We start from the raw sequence: 22,723 nt of genomic DNA, 5'->3' as shown, positions 1-22,723 counted from the left end.
GGCCGCCCACGAAAAGGCTAAAGTCCAGTGATCGCAGGAGTACCTTCAGTGACGAATCGGTAAGCAGCAAGCTCCTGATTTGCTTCAGTGTTGTACTGAAGGAAGCAGATGGTAGCAGGTGGCAGAGTTGACGGAATGGGCGCAGTCGTTAGCGATATAGTCGACCATGAGGACCACGATGTCGAACGCAGTGGATATTTTGAAGCTTCCAGTACAGTCAACTTCGTAAACCAGGTCCTGCGGATCGTCTCGGAGCATGGCGATACTGGCGCAAAGAGCCTGGCGACCAGGAGAAGCGGCACGCGACCAAAGGGACGACAGCAGGCCTTGGAAGAGTATGCATTACCACCCCGTCGTGAGGCAGATGCGATGCTGTCGGGATTTTGGGTCAACATCCATTCTTTGTACCCTTTCCTAGACCGACATGAGTTTGAGCGAACATACCATGGTCTCTGGACGGCCGGGCCTTCCGACGAGCTCACGGAGTCTCATGTGTACGCTGATTCGTATGGTGGTCGTGACGAAGGCCGATGGGGGGACCGGGTTCCGGAGTCACGACGCTTCCATATCCTATTAAACGTCATGTTCGCCCTGGGATGCGACAGTACTGTATCCGAAAGTGCTGCAGAAGAGAGCCAACGCGGAGAGATGCATTGGAAGCGATGCAAGGACCTGCTCGAGCGGGATTTTGATATCTTCAATCGTCCTCGGATACTGATCATCCAAGCTCTGCTGTACATGGGTGTGTACTTACAGAGTACAACCGAGCTCTCGAGCGCATGCTGGAATCTTGTCGGTGTTGCTGTGAGAATGTCAGAAGCACTGGGGCTGCATTGTTGCCCGAAGCGAGCGTTGGAAACGGATCAGATCGGTACTTCAGCTCGGTGGCGGACCTGGGCTGGATGTGTCGCGTTAGACCGGTAAGCAGAGCAGCCGCTGCGAGAATGGGGGTGCAATCTCCTAACTGTTCAATCAGCATGTTAGCAACGACGTACGGCAGGTCGAGCATGGTTCCAGCAGTCACAAGGCAGCGGATCGCATCTTGTGTACCACCAAGCAGTGATTCATCCAACGATTGGAAAGACGCGGTCTTCCTCATTGCCTCGTTGAAGCTGAACAGCCTGCTCGGCGACATCATCGACAGTCTCCCAAACTCCGCCGCGACGAACACCGAGAACGGCCCGGCGCCCCATATCGGTACAGGGCTTCTGCGTACGCCACAGAGAAGAAGCAATGTCGAAGCCCATGATTTTGTGGCATTGCTTAACTTTGAAGAGGCACTGGAAGGGTGGGATCGCGATCTGCCAGACATACTAAGGCTGCCGGCCACTGCAGATCTGATGTTAGGTAATGAAATGCAGCAGAGGTCAGGGTGGGACCGCCACGCTGTGGTTCTTCGTGTGAGGTGAATCCGAGCTTCTACTTCCACGCGCATACAGCCGCATTTTCTGATTGCTTGCCAGGTTGCTGTACGGACGTGTCGTTGCATTTAGACCTTTGCTGTTACGCCAGGCTGAATGTCGGGGATTTTGGACAGCACAGCACAGCGCGGCCTCTACTGTAAGCTCGATACTGAGCTCAGCCTTACTCAATGAGGGTCCGCAACTGTGCTTTCGGGCTGCGGTTGAGCTCGTTGAGCTCGTTGACTTTGTGCGAAAAGCGGCGCCTGGATGTCTGCCCGAGTCATGGTACACAGTGTTTTGTGAGTTTGCTTTGCTGAGAACCACTTTATGCTCCGCTGACCTCTTCTGTTAGATGCTTACACTTGCGGAATGGTACTCCTTGTGCAAAGAGGCTGCATGTCTGAAGACAGCGAGGCACACCCTGCTTGGGACAAGTGTCTCAGTGTTCTGAAGTCGTACTGTGCATCCAGTGCGACAGCGGACCGATGCCTGAGACTGCTCGAGTTGAGCGATCGAAGCTTTCGTCCTGGTGCTCATGGCTCTCGTGGTGAGACGCCACAACTTTTGAATGATGGTGGCGGTTCGGCATATGTCCACGGTTGCACACAACAGGGGGAAGACACCATGGCGTCGCGGATTGACTCATCGAAAAATGCTGATTCCGCTGTCTTCTTCGATGCAGCTGCTGTGGAACAAATGGACGGCTTCCAGGACCTCTGGCCAGATGACCAGATCGACTGGGCGTGGCTCAGCACGCTGCCGTTTGAGCTGGACTCTGAGCTGTTCGATGGGCTTTTTGAAGCGCTTCCATAGCTGTTCACCGGTTGTCCCTCAAGACAGAGTGTTTGGCCAGCCGCTATTCATCATGTTGCGTTCTGTACGACCCGGCAAGAACACGCCTTGACCGCAGGGAGTGAGGAGATATCGAGTGCATGACTGCCGCATTAGCCAGCGCGCCTTGTTGGTGGCCAAGAGGAGAGGACGACGGGATGTTGCAAGGTTGAAGTTGATGGCTTCTTGGCACGCGCTAGCTGCATGGAGCAGGTCCCGCATAACAAGTGAGGAGAGGGGACGGGAGCAGATAGCATCCTATGCATCCATGTCCACTGTGCAGCTCGCTTGAGAGAGTGCCAGCTCACCTCCTCGCAGCAAGGCTAAGTACATGTACTCAGTAGCGATACCATCTGTCGACCTCACATAACCCAACATCCGTAAGTGCCATAGCCCAATCCACCATCATGGCTCTCATCACTCTCGCCCTCGTCTCCTTCGTTCTATATCTTCTCGGTCTTGCCTTCTACCGACTGTATCTCAGCCCGCTCGCCAAGCTGCCTGGTCCGAAGCTGGGAGCTCTGTCCAAGTTCTACGAAGCATACTACGAGATATGGCGGCAAGGCAAATTCTCATTCAAGCTCGACGAGCTGCATGAGCGTTACGGTGAGACCGCCAGCTGGCAAGGACTGGCCATAGCTTATGTGCTCGCACAGGGCCAATCGTGCGGATAACTCCAGAGGAAGTACACATCAGGGACAGCGCCTTCTGGGACACTCTGTTTGTGAAGTACCCAAAAGCAAGCCGCTACTCTTCGACGGCTTCACGGTTCGGCAACAATGACTCCATGTTCGCTGTGGCCGATGCTGGTTACCACCGCATGCTTCGTGCACCATTGAACCCGTTGTAAGTAGAAATGACTGTTGGATGCTCACCTCTCGTATTGATTGCCATTAGCTTCTCCCGCCGAGCAATTCTCGACCAACAAGAACTTGTTCAAGATAAGATGGGCATCCTCTGCACCGGCATGGAGCGTTGCCTAGAGAATGGTTCTGTCTTCTGCATTACAGATGCTTTCGCGGCGTTCGCCGCAGACGTCATCTCCCAGTACTCGTTCGGCTTCTCCTACGGGCAGGTTGAGCATTACGAGAACGGCTGGAAAGAGAACTTCCACAACGCTTACATCTCCCTTGGTGCATTTGGTCATGTATCTGTGCAGTATCCATGGGTCAACCCGGTGAGCAGAGCGGTTGCCACCTCACTCTACTGCTAACAATCTTTCTAGCTTCTCAAAAGCATCCCAGATTCCATTACCACCAAAATGGACCCGTCGCTTGGACAGATGCTTCAGCTGCAGAAGGTGGGTAGTCTCTGAGCAGCTCGAAAGACTTCTCGTATTAACAGTCTTCACGCAGGACTTCAATAAGACAATTCAGACCATCAAGAAGGATCCCTCTGCAGGCAAACATCACACTATCTTCCATGCAGTCCTGCAGTCAGACCTCCCCGAGGATGCAAAGGGAGCCACACGACTCGAGCATGAAGCTCAGACCGTGATTGGGGGCGGGATCGTCACTACAGCATGGGCGGCCACTCAGGCAATTTTTTACATCCTTTCAGATGACGACGTCCACCCGAAATTGCTCGCTGAGCTTCGTGAAGCCGTACCGAACCCATCAGCGCACGACGCATTCAAGTTTGAGAAGCTGGAGAAGTTGCCATACCTCACTGGGTGTGTCAAGGAAGGGATCAGGTTCGGGCTGGGCATTTCTGGTAGGGGCGCCAGGGTTCTGCAGGAGCCCTTGGTCTACCAGGACTACACCATTCCTCCCGGAACAGCTATCTCCATGAGTGCGAGAGATGCCAACTTCGATGGCAGTGTTTACAAGGAACCTCGCAAGTTCAGACCTGAGCGATGGACAGGCAAGGAGTCCAAACTCGCAGATGGTTCATCCCTGGACAGCCATTTTGTAGGTTTTGGGAAGGGCACACGAATGTGCATTGGAATTAAGTAAGCTGGACCTCATCTCATTGAGTGTTGGATTCCGGCTGACGATTGGCACAGTCTGGCCCACCTGGAGCTCTATGTGCAGTTGGCTCAGGTGTTCAGACGTTTCCAGCTGGAGCTGTATGAAACTGACACGTCGGATGTCGAACTGGCACATGACTTCTTCCTGCCCAGTCCAAAGCTGGACTCGAAGGGCGTTCGGGTCAGAGTTGTTGGCAAGGTGAACTGAGGGAGGAATTCCTGTCGTCGATGGCCGGCACAGCTTCTGTAATCTGGATACTTCTCTTGGAGGAATGAAAACGGTGTCCACCATTCATTGGATCAGCTAACCATAAATCACGCGCAACTTCATGCGCAAGCCCGTCGTGAATGTTGGCACTGGGTCCGGCTCGTCACTGAGGATCTGCCATTGCCCTTTTGTAGGAGCCAGCTCGATGCATGTCCGTCGTAAAGCATGCGACCACCACCAGAGCGCCCATGCCCACGGCCATCCTTTCAAGGCCTGTTGGAAAGCACTCATTGTAGAGACAGAGGAGACCATCCTCAGCTTTCCGATCCACTCATCGAGCTCGTCTCGCTGGAACTTGTATGATCTCGCTGTGAGTGTGAACATCATCCACAGGAATGCGTTTCCATTTGCTCCGCACTGTATCCTGGTGAAGCCCTCCAAAACGGCGCCGTTGCTATCAAACATCTGAGTTGCTCTTCGGAGGAGATTTCGTTTGATTTCGCCGCCTTTTGGGATGTGTCGAGATGCTTTCTCCCATCCACAGATACTCTGGCTATTCTTTGCTCCGCTGTAGCGCTAGGCACCATCTCAAGCATTCTATCATGAAACGTTTAGGGAATTGATGTGTCAGAGCTACTCGCAGTATGGTCATTGTAGGTTGCTTGAAGGACTTGGGAGACCAGATGAACGCAAGGATCTCAAACAGCCTTGTCAGCCTTACCTTTGAGATACTGACGCCAAAGGCACCAGGCACGGCTGCGATGAAGGTGCAGCTGTCTGTTGGTGCGTGTCCTCGGTGGAATGGCCCGCGAATGAATCGTACATTATCACCCTTCCAGCCAGCTGCAGGTACAAACACCTGTCCTAAGGTATCCTTGCTAGTCGGAAGAAGAAGCGCCGTGCAAAGCCCGCCAGAGCGGTTTGATAAGCGGAGGACAGGGGCGCCGAAGCTCGCATTCGCGTCCAGCGCATTGACACGTGATAGGGCAAACGCGATGGCGGGTGCTATTTGATCCGCTTGGTTGATATATATATGGGCGATACTCTTTGCCACAACAGCACGCAGCACTTTATCAAACGACCGAAACTGAATCATCTTACAGCCGGAATCGTAATTGACACTTTGGACAACTAGAGCTTCTACTTCACAACCACTCACAATGTCCGTCCAAAACATCTCAACAGCGGGCGGCACCCTGGCAGTCGAAGTGAGCGGCACCGGACCCCTCGTCATCTGCGCGCACGGAATGGGCGACTCCCGCGACACCTATAACCCACTCGTTCAGAGACTAGTCTCCAACGGCTACACCGTCGCCAACATGGACACCCGCGGCCACGGCGACAGCTCAACCGATTTCAAGCAGTACGGCGACGAAGCGACAGCAGATGACTTCCTCACTACTATTAAGGAACTGAAGAAAGGCCCAGCGGTATTGGTCGGGAACTCATTCGCAACTGGCTCCGCAACCATTGCCGCAGGCAAAGACTCTTCCAACATCCGCGGCGTCGTGCTGCTGGCTCCCTTTCTCCGCAATCCCATGGGTCCAGTGGGGATGTGGTTCATGCCGCTCCTCTTCAAGTGGCCATGGGGTTCGACAGTCTGGAAGTTCTACGCACCCACACTATGGGCCGGTCTGCCAAATGATCAAGCCAAAGCGAGAGCGCAGAAGACGACTGATATGCTTACCCGTCCTGGCCGCTGGTCGGCTTTCTACTCGACGGTGGTTGGATGCGACCATCGAGCCGTCACTCCCTGGATTGAGAAAGCCAGCAAGACTCCGGCGTTGGTGGTGATGGGCGACAAGGATCCAGACTTCTCGGATCCCAAGAAGGAAGCGGAGTGGGTTGCGAGCCAGTTCCAGAGCGCGAAGACGTTGATGTTGGAGGGAGTGGGTCATGCGCCGCAATTGGAGAGGCCGGAGGAGACTTCAAAGGCGGTGTTGGATTTTCTGAGGGACGTCTTCAAGTAGTATGCAGCAAATAGCTCGTTTCAGTGTTCATGACTCACTGTGCATTACCTTGGCTACCTCTTCCACATCTCCTCATTCGTTGTCAGCATATCATACGTTGTGCGAATCCTCCACCAGCCACGCTCGGACGGCCACCTGTACTCCACACTGAGTAAAAGACTTACTAAGCCACCCATTCAGTGTAGAGTCCAGCCGGTCCCGCCCTAGTGAGCTGCATCCTCGCTCCGCTCTCTCCAGCTACATCAGACCGCCCCGCATCCTTCTGGTGCTTTTGCTGCTCGTTCGTTACCTGTTCTGAGGGGGCAGTTGGCGAGGCCTTCTCTCCTGATACCGCCCAGGCTGGCCTCGACTCTGTGCTGGTTGATGGCCGCGACACTGAATCTGCAGCTGTTGCCCACTCAGGTCTCCAAGATGCAGTACCACTTCCGGCTGTTGGTATACTACGATGATGCAATCGAGCGCCGAAGATGTCGTTGACAAGTCGAGCGGTAGAGTAGTCCTGCGCAGACTCCGGCCTCTGTCCCGATATCGAGCTGTTGGCATGTGCTCCAGGTGGGTCAATGCTGAGTGCGTGAGAATTGCTCGCAGGCTTGTAAGGTCGTGGTGGAAGCTCATTCATAGGCGGTGCCATGGCGTGATGACGATGCGACGCTGTAGCCGTGCCCTTCCCAGCCGATAGCGCAAGACCATTTGGCGGTCGTCCTGGTGCGAACGGCGAAGCTGGCTGGTCTCGTTTGGCGTCAGGAGCAGCTGTTCGCCGTGACGGAGGAGGTGATGGTTCGGGAGGGATGAGAACGTTCCAGCGCGGAGCAATGAGCGGCATGTACTTGACAGGCATACCAGGCAGCGGCACCTCAATCTTGTCGCCCTCCATGATCGGTGCACCGTTTGAAGTAGCCGCGTTGCCCGTTTGGACTGACTCCAAGAAGGGTTGAGCAATCTCAATAGCAGCAGGCAGTTGCTTGAAGACTTCTGCGAGCGCTCTCCGCAGGCTCTCAGGTGCGATCCTGTTAATAGACTCCAACGCACGCTTGCGAGCGCCGATCGCTGGGTCGTCATCAGGGATGTCCGGAATCAGCTCGAGCTCAGGGTTTTGTTGCCGCCAGAACCTCGAAGCGTTGGCAATGTCGGAAATCGAGAGGTGCTCGATCTGCTTGGTGGCGGACCCGAACTTCTCCATAATCCATCGTCTCACCGCAGCGTACATGTAGCCACCTTCTTGGACCTTCAGCGCTGCGTAGAACACGATTGCATCAGACCTCTTGAAGCGATCCATCGACTCCAGAGAGTGGTTGTGCTGTATGTTGAGCGACTCGACCCGCCCCGTTCTCTGCAAGTGCACCCACTCTGGCACACACCGACAGCTGTCCAACCCAGAAGAGTGGTTCTCGTCGGTGTTTGCATGCTTGACAAAGTACAAGACCCGGAAGCGCATCCCGCAGGCCTTATCAGTCTCCAGAAGGTGTGTCTTGATCGTCCTCTTCCGCTTCTGAGGCTCCTTTGGCGGTGGTCGGCCCTTCAGTCTCCGCTTGCGATTATTCCGGCATTCCCAGTACTCTAGCATCGAGCCGTTCGCCTGCTCAACCGGTTGAATCTGGCGGCCGTAGACATTGGTGATGTGTGGCCAGTAATCGGCGTACTGCTGGCTGTTGAGGAGGATTGGTTGTTCCAGCTTGTAGAGCTTCTCACGGACCTCGTCAATGTTGGGCGGCAGAGGATGATATTCGAGGCGCATGTTCGACCACTCCTGGTGATCACCAATGACTGGTCCCATTCTGAGGTTCTGTTTCCTGTTAGACTCCTCGCGACCTCTCGCTGGGGTCGATTCGGATTCTCTGTTGATGGCGGTCACGGCACCATCTTCGACTGGTGGCGATGCATCTTCCCCATTCTCGGCTTGCTGCTCACCGCCTGGTGTCGCGGGCATTTTCGGGCGTTGGTACTTGCGAGCCTTGGGTACGCACTCCTGGCCATCCTTCTTGCACTCGCTACATGGCCAGTCTCTGGGGCACTTGCGTTTTTTCCTGTCGCAGTACTGACAAGCCATTTTCAGGATTGCTCCCGGTGGTGCACCGCGTTGAGGCAGCACTTCGCCAGATGGTGAGTATTCCAGACCAGGCGGTAGGTTGCCCATTTGTGGTTGAGATGAGGCATTGCTCTCGTACTGGGACAGCCCTCGAACCTCCTGCTCGAAATTCCTGGAGAGCTGAGATGACACATGGCCGGCAGCAGGGTGCCCTCTTGCTGGATATGGCCCATCACGGCTGAATGGCGACGCTTGTGGTTGCGGACCATCGCTACTCATGTCATTGTTATATAGCCGGGGATCCAGTCTGGCACGCTTAGACTGACGCCCGCCGCTGGAGGGCGGATCCGAGTGCTGTGGCTGCGTCGAACCTGCTGGCCGGTATCCTTGAGATTGTTCATGTGAGCCGTACGTGCTGCCGTACTGACTCTGTGGCAGCTGTGGCGTGCTATGAGAGAAGTCCATGGTCGGACGCGTTGGCGAAGAAGAGAAGGCGGCGGGCGTCTGTAAAAAGTCAACAACGCGGGCCGCTTCGCGCTAGTAGGATGACTTGGCAGCGGCAGAAGACCTCACCTCCTACAGACCCAGTATCCTGCATCGTCTGCTATCCCCAGGCCTAAAATGCGACCCGGTGCACATCCTTCTGGACAGGTAAGTGCATGAGCAGTATTCTGCATCATCTCGCCTCTCTTCTGGTTCTTCTCCTTCTGCATTTACGCTTCCGGGACTGCTCTTGGAGGGATACGACGCGGTGGGTACGTATACCGGGCTCCCCAGGCTGATGGGTTCAACAATGGCCATTGCCATCATAGAGAAGCCATGGGTGGACTACGGAGGAGCTGCTCTTCTCCTGGGCCGTCGACTTGTGAGCTCTGGGCAGCCTGGGCTTCGCCCATTGGTCCTGCGTTGTCAGATTGCACGCCGGACGACCAAGCATAGATTGGCGACGAGTATGGAGCTTGTGGGCCATCTCGCTGAGAAACCTTGGGACCTGCTCGACGAGAGCGATAGCGCTCTCCTCGCAATTTCTGGGCTTCGCTTCGCCTCTTCTTCTCCCAGTCCTGCGCCTTGATCTCCAGTGTTGTGGACTCGAACAGTGCCGTGGCTGAGAACAACCGTCTTGTGATGGAGCTGTCCGGCGCTCATATGACCGGTCACGCGGACAGAGCAGCCAGGACGCGCTCAAAAACGAGCAGCAAACTTCCACGAATGGAAATCCCAACGTCCACTGTCTGCCTCTGCTGGTGTTGACAGAGACTGCACGATTTCGAAGCATGCCTGCCAGCTCCTGGGTTCCAAACCAGCTCCACCGCCGAGATGCTCGGCTGAATATGAACCAGCGGTCGGGCGATTCCACCCGGAGCGAAATGAAGATAAGGTTGCCATCCCTGGTATGTCTACACTTCCAAATCGCCTCCCATGTTGCTGACTCCGCTAGGCCAGGTGAGCCACCTTGATCTCGTTCGAGACGAAGCGATTGGTATTAGACAACGTACAACAAGCGGCTATGCTTGGGCTGCTCCGATATCTTCAACTACTACATGTTCGCACCAGAGCTGGACCCTATGCACACTCGCAGGATGCGCACAACAATATGCTGGCTCACCTTGTCTGCCTCGGACTGCGACAGAAGCCAGCCCATTATCTTTGCACAACGCCGCCAGCCCGCAGCGAGGACGTGCGGGTGAAGAGTTGGGAAGGGCGCGGTACATTGACGACATGATGGCGTACCCTGGGCGCTCGGCATCACGCAACAAACCATTGGACTGGAAAGATGGGCTGTTCAAGATGCGAGCGGACGCGGAGGATAGTGACAATGAACGACGGAGACGAAGGAGAAGCTCGTGGAATGCTGCGGTCGGGGCTTACGATGACGCTTAACGGTGCGCTGTTTCACCCTCATGCCCTCTCGCCTCCAGCTTCCTGCATCAACTCCCGCCAATCCGTGTCGTTTGGCATCCAGCCCAACTGTGCCAGCTTATCTGCTCTAGTCCTCTCACCGCAACCCCACATGACCGCTCCAAAGGGATGCATTTTCTTGGCCTCGTCGACTGACACGCTTTCCACCTCCCCGAGACCAAGTCGCTCACTGACGGCTCTTGCCCTGTCTATCATGCTCAAGTCGCCCGTGCGAACAAAGTAGTAACCCTCATGGTTGACACCTAATTGCGCGCGCTGCTCGCTCCCTCTCAGCAGTGCCTGCTCCATCAAGAACACGATGGCCTGGCCCAGATCTCCAATGGAAGTCCACGACCACGTCGCCGTGCCCTCACCGATGACGAACGCTCGGCCTCGGCTTTTGACCATCTTGTAATAAAGCGCAGAATTACTCTCCTTTTTAACATGGCCTTTGCCGCGACCCCACAGTTGGCCAGGCGAGACTAGCATCGTGCCAACGCATTGCGCGACACTGTGGGTGAGGATTGCTTGATCCGCGCCAGCGTGAATGCGATCTTCAGGGACATTGAGGATCTTATCTGCGTCTGTGACATCGCTCCACGGACGGCTGTCCGTTGCTAAATTGCCAGTGATTGGTTTCGAGAGATTTATCAGGCTCCGTGGACCGGTAAGGCTAATAAGGCGGGGAAGCGGCAACGTCGCCTCAGACTCGGTGTTGTCATGGCTTGTCAATCCGTCTATCAACGCGCAAACAGCGGGAATGTTCTCGCCAGCGGCATGGATCACGAAGCCGGCATCGGATGCGGTCGAAGTCAGGAGAGCGAGCGAAGAAAGATCGCCAATAATTGGAGTGAGGTTGGGATGTAGGGATTGGAGCTCTTTGGCAACGGCCTCTTGTCTGATCAGCGCTTTGATTTTGATGTTGGGATGAGAACTCGAGAGACAAGCGAGTACCGTGCCGCCGACAAACCCAGTGGCACCGGTGAGAAACACACAAGGAGATGCAGGCATTCTTTCAGGACAGTCTCTGGTTTGTCTCGAATGGTTGGAATGGAGGACTGGGTGGATAGACCTTGCTCGGTGAAGTACAACGACCAGGTGTGACTCATTCCTGAACTAGGTAGATCACGTTGGTGCACATTGCGCTGGAGACGCTATCTGATTGGATGACATGCTGATCGCTTACTTGCATTCGTAGGAGCTTGGAGTCGCTCGATCGAAACTGGTCCGGAAGATGTAGCCTAAATCTTTCAACAACGTGAAGGTACCACGCCGACGCATACGGGACCAGCTTGAGGTCGGACCTTGCCAGCGGACAGCATGGTGTCCGACGTGAGGATGAGACCACGTGAATGACCATTTGAATCACACAGCGACGAGAATGTCCTGTTGGCCATAATCTTGGGCGCAAGGAATCTCGTAGGATTGAATTCTCCAGAGCTTGTCACCGCGATCCCGATCAGTACGTGCAATGAGATTGGTAACCACTACGCTTCGTACGACACAGGTACTCCGTCTCAGAGATGAAACCCTCAGGCATCCTTCAATCATTGAGGTCAAGCTGGACGTCAGAGCATTCGGCTTGCCGTTATACGTCGTGAGCAGATCGACGACGCCGTAGAAACGCTCGAGGCCAGCGACCTCCGAGCTGACGCGAGAGATTGCAGGCTCCATGGCGCATGCCCAGCGGTATACGTGTGAGTGTGCCTGCACGAGGTTCAAAAGCTCCATCTTGAGTCTACTGGAGTTTGTCTAGCAGTTGTGGAGACGTGGAGATAGCAGCTGCCCGGCAGGACTGGAGTCGTTGCGCCAGCTCAGTAGCAGAGTTGGAGGCGCTGGCTGGTGTCAAGATCCCGGACAAACGGTGCACAGCCCAAGCGAGCGGCAAGACGTCAATCTACCGCGATGCGTTAGAAGGTAGTGGGCCGCGCAAGCACGATCGAACATTGTACGGACGCTGTTTGCCGAGTACAAGCACACCACCTTCTCCTATCGTGACCCGGTCCTCGAATGCCACCCCAATGCCTCCGCTAGAGCCTGCGCAAGGTAGTCTACTCGCTGCCTCGTTTGCATAGTCGAATACGTCGTCCCCGTCACGCCACAGATCAAGGGATCTCTGGATTCAGCAGTAGCATGTCTGCCGTATTTGTTACTGAACAGAAAGTCCTCAAGGAGACAGTCGTTGGGTATCTCCAGAAGGCGTTCATTTGGGCCGGTAGAGGAAGTGAACATGGCGTGTGATGATGGGAGGTCGGACAGTAGGCGGCATCCTGCTCGTCTATTGGCGGCACAAACTTCGTCGTCAACCTGTTTCCTGTGAATAGAATGGACCCTTGGTCACGTGCAGGCAGGATGAAGATCTTGAGCTTACAGAAGTCCACCGATTCCAAGCTCTTCACTAAACTCCATCCTCAACATTCTCCAAGACGGCCATCATGCCTATCAGCAAAAAGGATCGCATCTCGCGCGAACACAAAAAGGCAGAAGCAGCTGGTACGAGAGTGCCTGTCAATCCGAACGGCACACCCAAGAAACCTGCGAAAGAGAAGTCGATATGCGTCTTCTGCCGTAAAGAGTTGGCGCGTGACAACAAGAAGATACTCGAGTACGTTGAGGAGCGCAAGCCATGTCATATCAGGCGTCGTGTGAGTCTGACTCTATTGTTTCAGGCAGCACGCGAGCACGCACAGCGACGACTGGACGAAGGAGAAGTGTTGGCCTAATGACTTCTGAGGAGCGAAGGGCGGGACCAGCAGGGAAATTCGCGAGGACCACGATCCCGACCGCGGGGGCATTTGACAGACCAGACATGTAGCTTTCGGTCAGTGGACGGCGGCAATCCCGATCAGAGATGCCATCAGGAGCACGAGGCTTGGAAATGCTGAGAACACTACGGACAACCAAATGATACCCGGCTCTTATGCCTACACATGCGTCTTCGTTCGAAGAGCAGACTCTCTAGACCTGAGGCGCGATCGTGGCCAGCAAGTCCTCACCAGCTCGGCTCATGCACAGTCTGTGAGACCCTCCGCTGCGTAGCCGCCGTCTCATTGGATGTGTGATTCCGGGAAAGGAGTCTGACTTTCATCGGCTATGGCTGCCCGGCTGTGCAGTATCATGTCCGACTTGAGTCTTTGGTGGAGAACCAGCAAACTGGCGAACCTCTGGCTCGCCTTGGCCGTGCATAAGGTAGCTGAGACATGAGGAGAAAAAGACTTCACTTCAACTACACCCATCCTGCTTCAATGTTCATGCCAGCAATCATTTCCGTCTCCCCATCGAGGAGGTCGCCTACTCATCTCACCACTCCATTCCATATAACATCTCGCCACCCATACTACGCTTCGTCTGTACGGCGAAGCGTCTAAACATCACCGACGGAGGCTTCTGATGTTAGCAACGGCTTGTCGCGGACCGCCACGAGCATCTCTCGTATGACGACTCGATTCCAGCACCCGTTCTTCCTTCTCCATTCTGGCGTAGCAGCGACGCGAGAGTGGTTAGAGCTGTGTTGGCCATGGGATTGACCATGTGATAGACGACAAGGCCGATCTCGCTAGAGTTTGCGGTACTTGACGACAAGGGCAGCGTACTCCGGATCACCCTCAAAGTCCCGACCGACATTGCTGCCCGCCGTCGCACCCACCTCAAACCTGCCGCGGACATTGTTTTGAGCCGGCGTGGCGGCGGCTGGTAGGTGTGCCTCTTGCGTGGCCCCGCTAAACGGTATGGAAGAGCAGAAGTTCAGAAAGAGGACAGGGACGAAAGCGAAGCTACCTGGACTTATACATAGCTCAGCTGGACCCTTCGGACACTTGCTGGAGATCTGAGGACGAAGCAGAGTTGAGTCTGCCAGCGATCCCGTGGACAGTACCTACCTCCGGGATGACGACGCTCGTGTCGAGACTGGACCTGTGCTCGAACTCGTAAGATGGTGCTGCTGCTATGCGAACACTGGGCGGAAGTTCCGGGAGGCCGTCAGAGACCGCAATGGAGAAGGCGAGGTGTTCTTCGCAGCACTGCAATGCTGCGGGCCGTTCGAGTGAATAGCAGTCTTTGCGGAACGTCGAGAGCGGCCAGACGCAAAACACCCGAAGTGAGAGGGCTAGGGTTGCGTTCGCTCGTGCCAGCGTCGAATTCGGGAGAACGAAGGGCAAGGGACAAACGTCCAAAGGGTTGGCGTGTCAAATTGCCTGCAGCATGTAGCTTGAGATCAAGCGGCACTCATCTTGGTGCTGGCTGTGTTCGGCAGAGCTCCCAATGGTCAAGCAGATCTGGAAAGAACCCACGACGACAACAGGAAGCAGCCGGGATAGGGTGAGCTACGCTTCTGTGCTCATGAGCAGGCTTCTCGATGCGAGACTTGCAGGCCTCCTCGACGAGCAAGAACCGATACCGCCGCCTCATGGTCGTGATACCGCTGCCGTTGGTCTTCCTCGTACGCTTAGGCGGGGGGGTGGTGGTGCTGCTGGCCGGACGGTGGGTTCAGGATGATGACAGGATCAAACCGCGTAGATCTTGACGTGGATGGCAGGCTCGCGTGGGCCGTAGGAGTGTCCACAGGCCGCTGTATTGGAGCATTCACTGGCACGCTCATCTCCAGCATGATTTGGTAATGCTTCGCTCGTTAGCATCAGAGTGAGGCTGCATCTCGCTCGTGGTGCTGTTGTTGCTCACGCCTTACTTGACTAGCTTCACTCACGTCTTACTTGGTCGGCTTCGCCGACGGCCGGTCTGCCCGCTTGGCCACTATGTCTCATGTTCGCCGATGCTGATCTTACGTCTGGAGCTAGGCAGCATGTGAAAGCACATGCAGGTCGTGACACCATGATGCCGACAAGCAACTCCGAATGTCAAAGAGGATGCCGTGGCCGATGTCCGTACGCCTGCGGTTGTGCAAGAGGTCCCGAGGCGCTGGCTCTCAAATCATTTGCGTAGGTTGAGCAGATCCGCCTCTTGGTCACGACAGCCCAGCCAGGAGAGAAGCGGAATGAGAATGGAAAAAGGCAGTGGTCCAGGCGTCTTCGTCAAATGCGGCGAGCTCGGAGGTGATATGCCGCAGTTGCTGGAATGACGGCAAGGCCTGAGGGTGTGAAGAGGCGGCGATGCGGCTGGCAGAGACCCAAGTGTACCTACGGGCAAGCAGAACACCAATGAGTAGAGCAGCAGCACTAGTATGGTCGTGTTGCCTTGATATCGGCGATGTCTGGTGCTGATGTCGAAGGAGTCGCGGGTGTCCTTGATCCTCCAGAGCTGACGCCGGAGCGGGTGTTGCTCTTCTTGTAGCATCCCGACGAGCGTTAAGGACCGCTATGCCACCGTTTAGCTGTATAACAATGAGACGCCCTGGAAGAACGAGCAACTGGCAGCGCATGCAGGCACTACTCGGCACCAGAGATGACAGAATGAGAGGCTGTGATCGTTTGACAGGCTGTTGCTTTAACAAAAGCAGATCCTGAGCTCAGACGTGTTACTTAGCTACAACACCAGCGCCCTCCTCTTCTCGAGCGATTCTTCCACATGCATCGACATCTCAGCCGACTGGCCCTCTCACAATCCCTCCCCCGTGCCATCGACTGCCGGATCTGCGGGAGCTGTGGCTGTACGAACAACGCGGCGCCCGCGCTGCCGTCTGACAGCTCGGACGTCCGTGCCAGACCAGCTGCCCCGTGGCACGATCATAGTGTTGCACGTTCTCATCTCGATCCGTACTTCGCACCCCGCCAGAAGGCCTTGCAGATGTGCAGCTTGTTGCGGCCGGCGGCGCCGCAGATGGAGTGAGGATCAGACCATTTGGCGCCGCAACTGCCATCCACCCTGCAGGTGTCGGAGATTTGCCTGGCAATGTCGTGATGGTCTGGGCCGAGGATTGTGATGCTGCTGGTGCCGAAGCATGTGGCGATGGTCCAGGGGGCGGCGGCGGCGGTGGCGCCGTAACTGACCTCCACCCTGCAGGTGTCGGAGAGTTGCCTGGCGACGTTTGTGATGGTCTGGGCCGAGGATTGTGGTGCTGCTGGAGCAGGAGCATGTGGCGGCGGCGGTGCATGAGCGACTGATAGTGCAGGGGCTGGCGCCGCAACTGACGTCCACCCTACAGATATCGGAGATTTGCCTGGCAATGTTCGTGACGGTCTGGATAGAGGACGCTTGTGCTGCTGGTGCTGGAGCAGGCGGCGGCGGCGGCGCTGGAGCGAGTGATGGTGCAGGCCTCGTCGCTGTGCTTCGAAGAGAGTTAGGAGGCGTGAAAGAAGCCTCGAGTGCGCTTCGGCGGGGGACCGGGGAAGGCAGGCTAGCTGTGGTGGCTTATGCCGGCGCGGAGAGAGTCTGGCTCCGTAGGTTCTGGCCCGTGATGTGGCTTATGAGCTCTTGAGAGGACGGTGAGGCAGTCGGGGTGGTCTGAAGTAAAAGCACAGGCGGCCAAACTACTGTGATATTGGGGGCGAGGGTTGGTTTGCTCGTCGTCGTTCTCTCCCGGTAGCTGTTTGCAAGCTGAGGTATGCGCAGCAGTCTATGTCAACGGACAGCCAGCGGGGCCAGTTGTGAGCGAGCCTTGCTGTTAAGGACCAGCTTTCGTTGTCTAAACGGCAGCCAGGTATCCAACAGCCAGCCAGGGAAGCCGTATCTTTTATCCAGAGCAGGCCGCCGGTGTTCGGAGGTAGCCTGGCGGATGGGCGCAAGTCGAACACATTTCAAGCTTTCCGCAGCGATTGCACCGCCTTCTTCGTCCTGCCATTGTGTCGTGGCAAGACAACCGGGAGCCGTGCTCAAAGTAAGCAGCAGCGCCATGGTGGATTGTTCATAGCTCTGTCGATGCTCCATTGGCCATCGTTGTATGGGCGAGACGGTATGCAGAAGCTGTTGAGGGGCGGATGGGGTGTGTGCTGGCATTAAGAGCGTCGCCTGAGCAACAAGAAGCAGCCGTGAAGTGTTGCGGCTCCAGAGCAGTACCGGGTGGGAGTGTCTGGTGCTGATGTCGAAGGAGGAGTTGACCAGGCCGAGCGGGAGCAATTGGAGATGTCAAAAGAGATCGCGCAGTGAATAGGCCACTGTTACAATTCTCGAAGCTCTCCGTTGATGTCGATATTTCTCCTTACTTTCCTTTTACGCCGCGGCAAGAAGGCTACTATACCTGCAAATCGGTGGAGTAGGGGGCCTATCCTTGTCAAACGCCGCACTCCGAGGGGTGGATTGCTCCTAGTCCTGTTCAATTCGCATCTTTGTACAGGTGTGGCCAAGGGAGGATGTATTATAGCCAGCAGCAACCCTTACATGAAGTCTTGCTTCGACGCCGGCGCAGGCAGGTGTGTCTGGTGCTGATGTCGAAGTGGTTGTGCGCTTTGGTCGTTCGGGAATTGGAGCCTGAGCTCTCCTGCTGGCCCAGATGAGGATCCTCCGCTGCCGTGGTGTCGTGCGACACCAGCACCGACACGAGCATCAGCGGCTTATAGCGAATGAGCGCCCTCCAATCGATGAGAGCATCAGAATGGTAGCTCGCCTCGACATGTCCGCTAGCGGCAGTACGGCCGTCGCCGCTTCACCAAGTGAGAACGCTTCATGTGCCGGTTGTCTGCGATGTCGCTGCACTAGCAGTGTTGCCACGTCCTGCGGGACGGCCTGCGGGAGTCCTCGATGGCGTCTGGGACTGCGACGGAGCCCACTCTCCCTGCTGGCTCGTTGGGGCGGTGGCCGGAGAAGAGAGGGCGAAGTGATCCAGGCTCCAACCCGGACTGTTCAGCTCCCGAAATGCGATCAATGCTTGCGCTTCCAGTGGGGGTTTTCACATGATTCAGGGAGTGAGACTGTTGATGGCAAGGCCTTCGCAGCAATCAGGGCCAGGGTTATGATTTTTGCAGGCCTTGCGGGTTGATTGATGTCTCGCGAGGATGAGGCCGGACCACAGGGACGCAGAGATGATGGCTGGTGATATGGCTGATGTTTTAGCGGGATGGAAAGCACCTGTACCGACTGGACAGGCGGCAGTATTTCCAGGAATTAGGGCTAGGGTCATTTTGATGCGGGTGTGGAGGTCGAAGGCGTGCTCATGCGCATCTCAGACGGCTGGTGTGGACGTACGTGCTGCTGAATCGTGCACAAGACCCGCGCTGATGGAGTCTCAGCGGCCGCAAATGGATAAAGAGTGGCCGGCAAATGGATAAGGAGCATCCGCCATCGATATCGCTAGGTGGATCTGCGAGTGGTGGATGGGTCTTGAGCGAAGCAGCTGTCGAACTGGCGGGAAGGAGCGGACAAAGATCTGTCGAAACTGAGCGAGCGCATGCTGTCATTCAGGCTCCGATGGGAGGAGTGCAGGACCGGTGCTGTGTTGGTAAGTTGTCTGGGAGACGTCGCTGTGTGTTGGGGGTCAGCACATGCTATTCTCCTTTCTGCTGACCAGCACCATAGTTACGTTTGAGCATGAGGTAACGGCGACAAGCCACCACAACCACGGACCGCCCCATCAACCTTCGCGACTACCAACCCCACCTCCCCGACAACATCAACCCTCTCGATCCTACTGAGCTCGCCACTCTCTTCGACCGCTTGCGCATGCAGACACTGGATATCGCCGCCCACCCTTACGACCCCAACGCCTGGCTCCAGCGCGGTATCACGCTCGCGAAGCTCCGGTATCCTGAATCGGCGGTTGGGGACGGGTACAAAGCCGGCTTGTGAGCGGGGTGGCGATGGGGAGTTGGAGAGCGGGAAATGTGCTCTGGGGGCGAGAATGGGGTTGGGGATGCTCTGCCAGGGTAAGAGTAAAGATGAGGAGGATGCGCCGAGGATGGGTTACTTTCGACACGTCACTCGAAGACCGTTGCTGAGCGGGCATGTTCTTCAGGCACGACTGAGGAGAGATACGCTGAAGTCACACCCGGCAGTGGAGCAGGCGGCTGAAATCGCAGGCTGGTGCCTGGGCCGTTGAGGGGAGGGTCTGGCGCTGATGCCAGAGGAAATGCTGTCTTCAGGCCGGTGGGAACATCCGGTTGATCGGGGTGAGTCTCCTGCTGCTTCTCAGAGGACCCTGGCTGTATCCGCACCCCAGCACGAAAGCACGAGCGACGCAGTGCGAGTGAATGGCGCCTTAGATGATGCGCTGGCTTGGAGCACGGGCATTGCTAGGCAGAGGAATGGTAAAGCACATCGCGCGCGATCACCTGACAGCAGAGAGAGCCATGACTCTGATCAGCGAATGCGGCGCGACGTATGGCATTACACTCGCAAGCTTTTGGGCAGACGATCGGGGTACTGTGGCAAGACCGCTGGTGAAGGAGGTCTTCGAGCTACTTCGTGACGGCTCTGTAGATGATAGGAGTGCCAAAATCCAGCAGCAGTGGACGCGTGACGCCACTACTTCGATCTTAGTCCAGGCAGGTGTGTCTTACTGATGTTGAAGACGGCGCGGGTTGGTCTCAGTTGAAGTCGAACGAAAGAAGACAGAAGGGAGCTCGTGTTTCTTCTCCGAACCCAGAATCACAGGAGTAGGCCAGTCTCCAGCGCTGCATAAACTCGGGCCAGGTTCGTGATTGTTGATGCAGCTGATCGATCGGAGCCATGCGGTCTGGTAGAGGAGAGCACCAACGCAGATTGCCATGGACGAGGCCCTTAAACCTCGACCAACCACTCATAGCCTCGCCGAGTGAAACGGGCAGCAGCAGTATCCAGGAGGGTGTATGTGTGGACCGCAGCCGACGGGAAAGATCTCTGCCATAGCCTGAAGGATGGAATTGCGCACGTTATGCAAGCTGTCATGAATTGGACTGCATGGTCGTGGCTTGACCGAGCTGTTCGCAGTGTTGACGTGGAGGCGAAAGAGATTGCCGAGTGTTGGAGTCGTTTCGGTGGAGGCTATGGCTTCCAGCAGTCTCGTGGTTGCGAGTGTAGTCCATTCGAAGATGAGTTGGATGTGGTATCTGCTGGGATATCTGCGGGCGTGAAGGATGCTCGAATGTCGAGGGTGGAGGAGAAGCACATATAAAGCCGGCGAGATGTTGCGATTGGGCAGGTACTCCAGCAGTTGAAATCAGGACCACGTGCGAAGCTGCGGAAGAACGGCTGGTGGGTGTGCAGTCAGTGACCGAGCTCTCAGGTCCCGAATGAGGTTCGGGTTTCCTGTCGCGAAGTAGGGATCTTCGTGCTTAAACGGCGGCAATAGTGTGGTGGACAGGAGGACCCGCGGTTGGTCTGTAGTGGTCGTGAAAGTCGTGGCACCTCTAATTTGATTGCGGGAATCTTGCGTCACAGGGGCCGCTAAGCTTTAAGCTCTCGCTTTAGAATGGCCAGCAGATCGAAGCGGCGATGGAGATGTGGCGGTAGCGGCCAAATTGATTGTGAACTAGCAGGAAAAAAATGAGGTGCAGCCAAAGCGAGAGTGTGTCCGTTGCTGTGGCAGTATTCACAAGGATAGAACATCTAGTGGCAGTCGGTGGAGGAGCGATATCCATAGTGAACCAGTGAGCGATGGACGGCTTTGGAGCACAGTGGATGGTGCAGGTGCTGCTGAGTCGGTAGAGGAAAACTGTGGGCGGAAGGCTGGCTGTAGTGGAGGTGTGTACGTTGTCCTACATGCCCTGACGCTTTCGGCATCCTCGTTTGCGCTGTTGAGAGAGCAGGGTTCGGACTGTGTTGGAGACGCCGCAGGGGGTTGTCTGCGGGATTTTGCCAGCTCCTGCTTGGGCATGGATGTCGTCGCTGGGTTGTGGACTGCGTGAGGAGCTGGCAGACGTAAAGCAGATGTATGCGCTTATCGTGGATCTGGGCTGCGACGAAGACGTCGAAGGAGTTTGTCTGCCGAAATGTTGCTGCCCGTTGGTTGCAGATGAGTGTCGTGGACGGGCTGTTGAGTTGACGGTGAGCTGGCAGGAGTAAAGCAGGTGTATGACCCACCCTCCTCCCCCCTGCGTCGTGCGAGGGCAGTAAACTGCCTGGCCTTCGGCCGTTCGTCGACGAGCCTAGCCCGCCCAGAGGCGACTGAGGTGACGCAATTATGAGAGAGTGTCTGACCAGGAAAGAGCCAACATTCTGGCTCCTGAGGCGGAGATGAAGCAGAGCCGGCGGATGGACGTCATTGACGGGAGCTGGGGCAGGTGATCTTCGGACAAATCGTTGGGCGTCGAAGTGAGACTGGAGTCGTTCGATTGATGGCGCCAGAGCAGAGAGCTGTATTGGGAGACACGAAGACCAGCGGGAGGAGACGAAGCAGGAATCGAAGGAGAACAGCGAGGATTGCATGTGTTGCGTGCAAGGAAACAAGCAGTCACTGAAAGCTCTCGTGAAACGAAATGCGCTCCCGGCCTACCTTCATGAGCATACCTACCGTGCGGGTGGCGATGAGGGTGCCGTCATTCAGCAGAACCTCTGCTCGGCGTGTTGCTCCCTGCTGCATCAAACTTGCCGGAAAATGTGCTCGCGTTCGATCACCACGTGAGGCTGAATCTGCGGGCAACAATGGAAGATCTTCCCAGTCATCCTGCATGCTACCCACCGTCCTCTGGAAGCAGCGAGCGAGGGCCGGGAGTGATCGAAGTGTTCTGGACCCGGGGCAAAGAGCGTGTGAGTTGGCAGCGCCCTGTACATGGTCAGTTGTATCAAGAACATGAAGCGGGGACATTGGATGACCATGAGCGAACGACTGGACAGCCAGAGCAGTTTACGCGAAAGCGAAAGCATGTCCAAGCTGGAGACATCTCCAGGATTTGAACGCCGCTCCCCATCGTTCGGTGTAAGCCAGAGCACCGGTTTAGAGAGCCAGAAGCGTGGAGCAATGTGGTGTTCTCTGACCGCACGCACTACCTCAATGCTTGGAAGTTCGAGTGGTTTAGTTTGAGCCAGCAATATGTCTGCGTTGCGGTAGATGAGTTCCGCTGAGGCTGGCGAGTTGAAGGCAGCGAGAGGGCTAGGGTTGATGCGTATAGTGGAGGGGCCAAACGTATTCGATTCTGCGGGACTGCCGTTGCGCAGGAGCAGACGCAGGTGTTTGCTTTCGACGTGGGTAAGTTCTCCAAGGTTGTCACGCTCCCCACTGCGAGATGCACACGGTGGTACGAGACCGAAGGCCGTCCTGCATCTGATAGCACGTAAGATAATGAAGCGTTCCCGGCGAACACAGGCTTCACTGTCCAAACGGTGTGTGCTGTGGGAGGGAGGCCATGTTTGTTGCTTTCTGTTGCGCTGATTGAACTTCATGACGAGGCGCCGGCATGTCGTGCTCCCCTGCTCGGCAGATTCATAGTGGCTTCTGATGCATCCTGAGAAGCACATCCAAGCTTGGGTGTCTGCTTGAGATGTATCTCTTTGCTCGCTGCTGCTGCTCAAGAACGGCCGGTTGCATTCAACGGATTGACGCCGGGTCGAGTTTGAGAGGTCAGCAAAGTCGTGAAGAAGGTGGAAAGCTGTTAGGGTTAGGGTTAGGGTTAGGGT

At 56.1% G+C, this 22,723-nt stretch overlaps 7 protein-coding genes across 7 annotated transcripts; 5 read left to right on the top strand and 2 right to left on the bottom strand.

Annotated features, from left to right (window-relative positions):
* Positions 1–135: 135 nt before the first annotated feature.
* LTR77_005300 (uncharacterized protein) lies at positions 136–1,409 on the top strand (the record flags this gene model as incomplete). The annotated part of the gene is given in 2 exon segments (XM_064802546.1): positions 136–742; positions 757–1,409. The coding sequence occupies 2 exon segments, from the start codon at positions 136–138 to the stop codon at positions 1,407–1,409; spliced, it is 1,260 nt and encodes a 419-aa protein (XP_064658671.1).
* A 618-nt stretch (positions 1,410–2,027) lies between these two features.
* Positions 2,028–2,216, top strand: LTR77_005299 (uncharacterized protein; the record flags this gene model as incomplete). The annotated part of the gene is made up of 1 exon (XM_064802545.1): positions 2,028–2,216. The coding sequence occupies one exon, from the start codon at positions 2,028–2,030 to the stop codon at positions 2,214–2,216; it is 189 nt and encodes a 62-aa protein (XP_064658670.1).
* Positions 2,217–2,641: 425 nt separating this feature from the next.
* On the top strand, positions 2,642–4,411 carry LTR77_005298 (uncharacterized protein; the record flags this gene model as incomplete). Its single annotated transcript, XM_064802544.1, has 6 exons — positions 2,642–2,840; positions 2,891–3,080; positions 3,132–3,411; positions 3,460–3,534; positions 3,590–4,185; positions 4,240–4,411. The coding sequence occupies 6 exons, from the start codon at positions 2,642–2,644 to the stop codon at positions 4,409–4,411; spliced, it is 1,512 nt and encodes a 503-aa protein (XP_064658669.1).
* Positions 4,412–5,571: 1,160 nt separating this feature from the next.
* LTR77_005297 (uncharacterized protein) lies at positions 5,572–6,381 on the top strand (the record flags this gene model as incomplete). Its single annotated transcript, XM_064802543.1, has 1 exon — positions 5,572–6,381. One exon carries the CDS (start codon positions 5,572–5,574, stop codon positions 6,379–6,381), a length of 810 nt encoding a protein of 269 aa, XP_064658668.1.
* A 163-nt stretch (positions 6,382–6,544) lies between these two features.
* Positions 6,545–8,872, bottom strand: LTR77_005296 (uncharacterized protein; the record flags this gene model as incomplete). Its single annotated transcript, XM_064802542.1, has 1 exon — positions 6,545–8,872. The coding sequence occupies one exon, from the start codon at positions 8,870–8,872 to the stop codon at positions 6,545–6,547; it is 2,328 nt and encodes a 775-aa protein (XP_064658667.1).
* Positions 8,873–10,306: 1,434 nt separating this feature from the next.
* On the bottom strand, positions 10,307–11,317 carry LTR77_005295 (uncharacterized protein; the record flags this gene model as incomplete). Its single annotated transcript, XM_064802541.1, has 1 exon — positions 10,307–11,317. One exon carries the CDS (start codon positions 11,315–11,317, stop codon positions 10,307–10,309), a length of 1,011 nt encoding a protein of 336 aa, XP_064658666.1.
* Positions 11,318–12,741: 1,424 nt separating this feature from the next.
* On the top strand, positions 12,742–13,029 carry LTR77_005294 (uncharacterized protein; the record flags this gene model as incomplete). Its single annotated transcript, XM_064802540.1, has 2 exons — positions 12,742–12,951; positions 12,976–13,029. 2 exons carry the CDS (start codon positions 12,742–12,744, stop codon positions 13,027–13,029), a joined length of 264 nt encoding a protein of 87 aa, XP_064658665.1.
* Positions 13,030–22,723: the final 9,694 nt, after the last annotated feature.

The sequence above is a fragment of the Saxophila tyrrhenica genome (genome assembly GCF_035928015.1).
Source record: "Saxophila tyrrhenica strain CCFEE 5935 chromosome Unknown scaffold_8, whole genome shotgun sequence".
In the NCBI taxonomy this organism is placed as follows: domain Eukaryota; kingdom Fungi; phylum Ascomycota; class Dothideomycetes; order Mycosphaerellales; family Extremaceae; genus Saxophila; species Saxophila tyrrhenica.
This window is presented reverse-complemented; position numbering and strand designations above follow the sequence as displayed.